This window comes from Lycium barbarum, chromosome 5 (genome assembly GCF_019175385.1).
Source record: "Lycium barbarum isolate Lr01 chromosome 5, ASM1917538v2, whole genome shotgun sequence".
NCBI lineage: Eukaryota > Viridiplantae > Streptophyta > Magnoliopsida > Solanales > Solanaceae > Lycium > Lycium barbarum.
Window position 1 is genome coordinate 131,173,464 of NC_083341.1, and position 9,246 is coordinate 131,182,709.

The window sequence follows — 9,246 nt, forward strand, 5'->3', positions numbered from 1 at the left end:
CTTTTTTCTTTTTATTTATTTTTAATTATTATTTTGCACCAAAATGTCACGTGTTCTTTTATAATTAGTCAGTATGTCACGTCACCGGCGAGTGTATTACACACACTTTGTAATTTTAGTTGATCGTAAAAAAGTGTCTAATTAAAACAAATTCGATGTAATATGAGTGCTCCGTAGGTATAAGATTTAGTTGAAATGTTTAAGTGAAAGATGTTGTCGATTACAGGTGTCTCCCATGGGTTCATCTTAAATTAGACTTAATCGAACTCTAAAGTATGCGTCAAACACTAGGTAAGAAACAAAAATTATCATAAAAATATTCAAAAATAACTTGCACCATATAAATATAACACGACTTCTGCAAGCAGCCTTACTTTGACATAATCCTCATGACATTTATATTTGTTTAGTATTAAGGTCTCCGAAAATTCTAAAGCAAATATACTACTTTATGATCAAAAGTTTGTAACTCCATCTTTCCACCTTTTGTCTTTCCTTTACCTTAGCTCACCTAATATCAACTGAATTTAATAGTTTTGACTGAGACTTTGTATATATATTTTAAAAAATTATTAGATAAATAGATATAATATATTTCGAACCAGTAAATCATATGGACTAGGGTAAAATCTCAAATTTGAATCCACGAAGTTCAAATCCAGAATCCATTTGAATCTGCCAGATCTGCAGAAAACTCTATATAAACATAGAGTATGACATCTCATATCAGACCAGAGAAAAAAAAAAAAAAAAAACACTATCAAATTAAAGGTTACCATGGAGAAAGAAAGTGACGTATTTTTACTTGGCTCCTGGTTCAGCTCCTATTGTACAAGAGTTAGGCTTGCACTTGAAATCAAAGGCATTCAATATGAGTACATAGAGCAAGATCTAACAAACAAGAGTCAAGAACTTCTCAAATACAATCAAGTGCATAAGAAAGTGCCTGTTCTTGTGCACAAAGGGAAACCTATTGTTGAAACAATTGTTATACTTGAATACATAGATGATAGTTGTTCCCTGAGGAGCCTTATGAGAGAGCCAAAGTTCGCTTCTGGATAAACTATTATGACCAAAAGGTAAAATACCTACTAAACTATATGTTTCCTTATAAGTTATAATCTTTTCATATTTTGATTCACTGATGTACCTTGTGTGTTTGGTATAACAGAAGTAATTTTTCTCCTTAACTTTTCATATTCAGTGTCCATCTTGTGTGCTTGTTATCACACGGGTCATTTTCTGGTGTTAAGTTACCAGAAAGCATTAAAGAGGGGCAAATGACTTCCTCGATCACTTATAAACAGCAGTCATTTTCCTTCTTACCTTTTCATATTGGTGTCTATCTTGTGTGTTTGGTACGACGGATGGAGATGGATCCAGAATTTCACTTGTATGGTTCCTATAACGATCTTAAGTTATTATACAATAATAACTGAATTCCAAGTCAAATATTTATAGATATTTAGTGAATTTCTTAATACATATATAGAGAGTATGAACAAAAATTATTGGGTTCATGTGATCCTTTAGGATATATGGTAGATCCACCCCTGATAATAGAAGTCATTTTCTTGATCACTTATAGATAAAAGTCATATAAATTTAGAGATCTAATCAAAATACTCTCCAATTTACTAATATAATCATAAATCCTTAATATACTTTTGAAAAAATATTTTCTACTCAGCAACCAAGACATTTTACAAAAAAACGTTTTTCATGAAAATGACTTGCATCATACTGAACACACTTATGATAGTTCTAACTTTTACCTGAATTTGCAATATAGGTTGGACCAAGCACAAAAGCTGTCCTCGTGTGTAACGGGAAGGAAAGAGACAAGGCTATAGAAGAATCAAATGAGCTGCTAAAGGTGCTAGAAGAGGGGATTGCAAGAGATTTTCCAAAAAGATCACCTTTTCTGAATGGTGAGAATCCAGGGATTCTTGATGTTGTAATAGGTTCAAGTGCTTGCAATGTTGAAGCCTTCAATGAAGCTATTGGAGGAGTGGATCTTAGCCTGGAAAAATACCCATGCCTTTTTGAACTGGTTACTGCTCTGAAAAACTCTCCTATAATGAAGAAGTCTCTTCCACCCCACATTGATCTTGTCGCTAAGATAAGGGAGAAGTTTAACTTAAACTAGGATGCTTGATTATGGTAGACGGTAGCTGCTTGAGTCTTCTGTTTGGTCTCTCTTAGCCTGGTCTTTTTCAAGTTACAACTTACAATTTGTTAAATTTAACAGCTTGTTTGGATGGTCGCTGCCTATTGTATTGTGCTGCTAGTTTAAATACAATGTTTGTTTTCATTGATCAAATTTGATTGCTATTTTGATCTTATTGTATCGTATCGCTAAATCCAAACATTTTTATGTAACGACCGATTTGATTTTATCGCGTTGTTACCTTACCTATTTTTCTTCATTATGTCTTTACTTTTATCTAATAATCATATTTTATACTTTTATCTACTTTTCTCTTAGGTTTATCCTTCAAATTGTTGATGTCTAACATTGTGTAAAGATGAAAATGATACAATATATCCAAACGTTGTATTCACCAAAACACTACATTACAATACAATACAATACAATACAATACAATACAGCACAAAATGATATAATACCATACATTATGAAACAATATGCAACATTTAACAACCATCCAAACAAGACAAAGTGTAATAGGACAAAGGGTATATACTTTAAGTAGAATAATGGTGGAGAAGATCCTTTCCAATCGTATATAATGATCAAATTCAACTGAAGTTTAGCGTAGCACAAAGTAAAACCAATAGATGAATTCTTGTATATCCAAGTGATTGTGCATATTATGAGTTAAGATGATTCGCGGAATCTATGGCTTTTCAAACATAAAAGAAGCCATGAAGTTACAAAAATTTCGAGCTGCAAAGATAAAACAGGAAAGTCGAGCTGAACAGATAAATACATAATAGAACGAACAGAAAATTTCTTCAGACATTAGGTCCTGTTAAAGCCAATTATCCTTAATAACAGAAACAAGTTAAGATCAGCTCTTTTGTTTTTGGCAGAAAAATGCCCCTGTAGAAATATAACGCAATACGAATGAGATTAATGAACTTATCAGGAATCATATCAGACATTGCCCTATGCAGTAACTAGATTTTGCAAACAGATGCCTTTGGAACAAAAGGTCTCTGCTGATAACTAATTGGAAAACCTGGAGTACAAACAAACATGATGCGTTCATTCAGAGAATCAGCTAATAAGCAATGCTGTTCCTGCATACCAATTCAAAACTGGAACAAATAGCCTAGTTGAATTGAAGTGCAAATATCCATAGGTTTAAATATCCAGAACAGGTAAGAAAACAGAGACCTAGCAGAACAGATATTTCGACAAACTGAAGAGAAACTCCAATATGTATTTTAACAAAAAAACGAGCAACATACAAATCTTAAGACCAAAATTCAAAATACACGATTCCTAGTAGCCTGCAGTATCTGAAATTCCTCTCATGACATCATCAGGATAACAAGCTTAGGCCTTGGCTGATAGCTTTTCCTTGGCTTTCTGGATCTTCAAAACCTTCTTCACAATCTTTTGTTCTTCAACCAAAAAGGCTCTTATGATCCTGTACAAGACAACATCTAGTGAGTTGGAAGAACGCTAATTTTGTTTTACAGTTTAAGAACACTCGAGTGCACCAAAAATATACCTTTCACGTACAGCACTGCCTGACAAGACACCACCATAAGCACGGTTCACAGTTCTTCTGTTTCTAGGTAATCTGGACCTCCTGTATTCAGCAGGTCTCAAGTGAGGAATCTGCAAAAAGAAAAAAAAGTTTCAATCCATTGATGAGACCTAAAACAACTATAGAAGGCAAATACAAGACAATTGTTGACAGGAAGGATACGACTGGCACCAAAGTATGACGGAGGACAAAATTAGTAGTATATTTCTTATAACAGAGGGGTAATTTGATCCTTCTACCTATATTAAGACTCATCAAAGCTCAGAATTCCTGACTAAAGATCATATTATCATCAAAATTTAGTGACCAAAATACAAAGTACAACTCGTTTATCCTAGTTGTACACAGTACAGCAAATTGGATAAAGTATTGAAACTTTATGTAGCTATTAAAAAAGTTCTCATGGTTTAGAACATAAATATATCACAACGCTCTTTTCTTCAAATCTTTCCCGCAAATGAATAGACTTATGTATACACCACCAAATAGCATTATAATATACGTTTTAGATGGGATTGTTAAATGAAATAACAATAAAAAGCTCTTTCCTTGTTCTTGGACAGTTGGCTGACAAAACAGTTCTAGTGATATTATTTCAATTTGGCTCAATATTCTGTTTGAAAATTAATCAGAAGAGACCTTAAGCCAACCTTACAGCAAATTATATGCTACTCCCCCGCTATGCTGCTCGGACTCGGTGTCGAGTGTCGGATACGGGTACGCATCTAGAGGTCGGATTCAGCATAATCTAAATTTTAAGATTGGGGGGTACGGATACGGAAGCGGGAATTCGGCTAAAATAATTCAAAATTATAAGAAAAATAACTAAATCTATGCCTAGAAATAAAAAACAGAAATAATTTTTTATAGTTATGTTTCATTTATAATTAAATATTAATTTTTAATTAACTTGAAACTCTTCTAGACACAATAAGTGTCCACTCTTCAAGAGCTCTCCGTTTCTTTCAATTTGGCCTCAAATTTTTTCTCAGATTGGTCCATGGATTTGATCAAAGTATCCAATGTCGTTTGACCAGATCCGACACGAATCCGGTGTCGGTGTCGTGTCGGACACGGGTGCGGTAGCAAAAGTGAAGGGTCCGAGCAACATAGCTCCCCCGTCCCAATTTATGTGACACTCTTTTCCTTTTTAGCCAGTCCCAAAAAAAATAATACCTTTATATATTTAGTAACAATTCAACTTTAAATTTACCGTTTCACACTTAAGGATGTGATTTCTAGACACATAGTTATATGATTTATTTTAGCCCAGTCAAACACCCTCATTAAATGGGATGGAGGGAGTATTATTTTAGTAGAAAAAAAAAAATTGACTTTAGTTGTTTGACAGTTAAAAATGCAAAACATCTTGGACACTACCCATGGTTCATCTTCTACCGAAATCAACTATGATTAGACTTCTTACGGAAAGATACTGAAAATAGATGCAAAATTTTTCATTTTGATTTGATATTTGAAACATGTAAGCTTACCCTTATAAATCATGGGAACGTCTTAACCATCACAAAACAACCAGTACTATCCCAAATTCCCCACCAAAATTATCGAATATTACCACTTCAATATATTTCAAGAAAGCAGAAAACCAAGGTTTAGCACCAGATCAGTGGATCAATAAACTACATATTAATCCCAAAAAAAGTGTGGTTGAATCAGTCCTCTATATATAGCCTATACGTCGTAAGTAAATTAGGGGTTCACTCTAAATGTCACAGTTAACGTACCACCTAACAATTGACTCCAAACTAACATACATTGGCAAAATATGGTATAGATATAAATACAGCTACATGCTAATTATACTCAGGTTCAGATACAAAAATTCTACCAATAATTCTACTTTATCATCTTTAAGTTACATTAGCAGAAAAATCATTACTTAAACAAAACCAATCGGACTCTAGCTATGGCATTTATTTAAAAAAAAAAGTAGTATTAACATAAAAACAATAGCAAAAAAAATACCCCTTGAATTCTTTTTCCAGTAACAGGGCACTTAGGTCCACTAGCCCTCTTCTTTGTAGTCTGGTAAATCAGCTTCCCACCTATTCAAAAAAAAAAAACACCACAAAACTTTCTTCAGTTTCTAAACAATAATAATAAAACACGCATATGTTGTTCAAAAACTAGAAATAGAACAAATAAGAAAAAGCACAAAACTTTACTCAGTATACAAACACCCACATTACATAAACATATTAAAAAAAACACATACATATTTTTCAAGAACAAGAAATGGAACAAATAATAAAAAAAAAAGGTGTACCTGGGGTTTTGACAACCCTATGTTGGTTGGATTTGGTGGCATAACTGTGCCTTTTACGGTATGTTAGCCGTTGCACCATTTTTGCTGTTACTCTCTCTGTAGCTTTTTCTTCCTCTGGTTTTGGGGGCTGAAGAAGTAAAGGCTAAATGCAGGGAAAATATGTGTAGTGTTATATAAGGGGGGCAAGCCCTAGATCCTACGGTTGATATTGGATCAGAGTATCGATTTTTTATTAGTGTCTGGTTAGACTATAAGCCCACCAATACCCAAGCCCATTGATATTTTTGGGCTTGAAGAAATTGCACGTTGTTTTCTTCAAATGGCTAGTCTTTGATTTTAGTCGCTTTAAATGGGTTGATTCTTTAATTTTTGGTCTTTAGCAATCGAACGTATATTTGGGGCCTAGGGGCATATAAGTTCTTTTACGCCTCATTTGTTTGCACTTAATGAATGTCCGAATTTGAATGGTTCAGACCTTAGCCCATTAAGTGCATTTATTTACATGAAGATCTAAGTACTTATTTAGTCTGAATAGGTCTTGAACAAAGTCTTAGTATTATTAAGAAATACTTTGTATGAATAATTTTTAACATCAGCTCCAATCCCACCCCCCCCCCCCCCCACTCCTACCATCCACTACCCCATCCTCTATACCAACGCCCCACCGCTACCCAAACCCTACCCCCTATCCCCACAACCCACCCACCACCATTACAAAGTATTTCCGTCATTTCTATTTATTGTCTAATAGTTAGTTACTTTTTTATTTGAATTGTATATTTATTGGGGTTAAGGGTTAAAAACACACTTCAAGTATAACATTTTTTTAGTTTTCTACCTAAACTATCACGTGTGAGAGTTTTCTACCTAAACTATGACCAACGAGTTTGCAAAACACACCTCAACCATCAGTTATTCAACTTTTCCTAACTGAACTATCTCCAACTAGTTTGCAAAACACACCTTATTAAAAGTGAACAATTGATAGTTGAGGTGTTTTTTTCAAATCAGTTGGTCACAATTTAGGTATGTAAAGTGAACAACTAATAGTTGAGGTGTATTTTACAAACTAATTGGTGATAGTTTAGGTAGGAAATTCTCACACCTAATAGTTCAGGTAGGAAACTCAAAAAAGGTGATACTTGAAGTGTGTTTTGTTACCATTATCTCTATGTATTATGTTTAAATAAATACATTGCATATTCAGATATTGAAAAACAAACCATCTTACTTATTCAATGTTCAGATCTAGAGACAGCATCTTAATCATTCAGTAGTGCATTCAGATTATGACGTCTTAATCTTAATGAAAACAAATGAGGCCTTAGAAACTGAAGTCTGAAGTCATGTGAGGCATACCTTGTGGGATATTATGATGCAAAAATATAAATTTATACATGTCACGACCCAACCCAAGGGCCATGACGGGTACCCCGAGCTAGCTACCGAGCACCACCTAACATGCTTCTTCCAATCTTATCTCGGTGGACCTCATGTCTAAATCGATATAATCATAATCTGTACAAACATGAATTCTCAAATAAAACTCATTTACACAATAATCATCAACTCTGCCCCATATATACACAATAGGACTCACCCTTCTCTATATCTGTCGGTGAATCCCGTTCAGTCCTCCTTCCAGCCACTGTCTTGCCCTTCTGGGCTGTTGTAGCTTTCTTCTTCGCAGGCATTGCTGAAATCATAACACACAATTAGGAAAAAGAGAATCCTGATAATATAGTTCTATCGCACGATCTAAGATAAGAAAGAAAGGTCAATCATTCCTAAATGCCCTACAGCCTCTGGTTTATAAGTGTGGCGCGCTTCACACCCATAAACAATACTCTACTGGACACGGCTCGTAGACACACCCTAGGAGGAACTGCTTTGATACCACTTCTGCCACGATCCAACCCAAGCGCCATGACGAGTACCCAGAGCTAGCCTACCGAGCACCATCTAACATGCTTCTTCCAATCTTATCTCGGTGGACCTCATATCTAACTCGCTATAATCATAATCTATACAAACATGAATTCTCAAATAAAACTTATTTACATAATAATCATCAACTCCGCCCCATATATACATATATACAAACCCACAAAGCTGCAAAAATGATACACAAGATGTGCACTGGTAAGGTTATGAAGCTCCTACTATCCATACATGTCTACGAGTCTCTATATGGAGTAATGGAAATCATAAGGACGGGACAGGATCCCGCCATGCCCCAAATATATACACAAAAGAGAATAACAATAGACTGCGGCCCCGAAGTAAGTGGAGCGCTCCTGAATCTCCGCTGATAAAGCTCCTAGAGATCAGATCTGTCTCCCTGTCTACCTGCGGGCATGAACGCAACGTCCACAAGAAAGGACATCAGTATAAATAATATATTGAGTATGTAAGACATGAATAACAACATAATCATGACATAATGAAACATGAGATCAAGAGATAACCTGTATATCTGACTGCCTCTTAAGGCGGATACCATGCATGCTAACTTTTACTTTTAAAACAACATTAGAAATATATAAAAGTAAACTGCCCGACCGTATAGGTATGGTATTATCACCATTAGCCCGCGTTCGGGCCTCCTGCGTCCTAGGTAATCATCTCACGCCGTCCACTAGTGGTGCTGCCCGGTTATATAGGCACGGTAATATCATACATCATCATCCATAAGCCGCCCACCGTAGTAGTGCTGCCCGGCCATATCGGCACGGTAATATCGTACATATATATAAAGCATGCATGAGAGCCCAATTAAAAGCTACAACTCTATCGGAGTGACATAAGATCGGTAACCTCCAATGTGTCCTTATGGAATCATCACCATCGCTATATCTCACCTTGAATGAACAACTATCATAAGGTGAGATCAACAATAAAGTAATCATGTGATAAGATCAATAGTATCATGAGAACATTAAGAACGTTAAACTTTGGCCTTTCTAGAATTGACATCATCATCATCATCATCATCATTCTATCTCACTTTAAAGAAACAATAGCACAAAATGAGGCCAATTGTAATGAATGAAGTCAAGAATCATATGGTAGGCTCAATCATATTATGAGAACATCTAGAACTTTAAGCTTTGGTACCACTAAACATGGAGTCATCATAAGAGCCTTGAGAATTAAAGACCTCTAGCATTTCTAGGAGTAAGGGTAACATGGATAGCATATATGGGATCATAACAT

The 9,246-nt window shown here is 35.1% G+C and overlaps 1 protein-coding gene across 1 annotated transcript; it reads right to left on the bottom strand.

Annotated features, from left to right (window-relative positions):
- Positions 1 to 3,286: 3,286 nt before the first annotated feature.
- Positions 3,287 to 6,189, bottom strand: LOC132641588 (large ribosomal subunit protein eL34-like). The gene is made up of 4 exons (XM_060358626.1): positions 6,031 to 6,189; positions 5,730 to 5,809; positions 3,705 to 3,814; positions 3,287 to 3,620 (listed from the first exon to the last, which is right to left on the bottom strand). The coding sequence occupies exons 1-4, from the start codon at positions 6,107 to 6,109 to the stop codon at positions 3,527 to 3,529; spliced, it is 363 nt and encodes a 120-aa protein (XP_060214609.1). The 5' UTR covers positions 6,110 to 6,189; the 3' UTR covers positions 3,287 to 3,526.
- Positions 6,190 to 9,246: the final 3,057 nt, after the last annotated feature.

Bases quoted from the DNA above. Each gene is read 5' to 3' on its own strand.
- LOC132641588 (XM_060358626.1), bottom strand. From the start codon at position 6,109: ATGGTGCAACGGCTAACATACCGTAAAAGGCACAGTTATGCCACCAAA. The intron at 3,815-5,729 runs GTATTTTTTTTG...TTCTTTTTGCAG, and splicing joins CTGGAAAAAGAATTCAAGGG to ATTCCTCACTTGAGACCTGC. The intron at 3,621-3,704 runs GTATATTTTTGG...TGTCTTGTACAG, and splicing joins GGCAGTGCTGTACGTGAAAG to GATCATAAGAGCCTTTTTGG.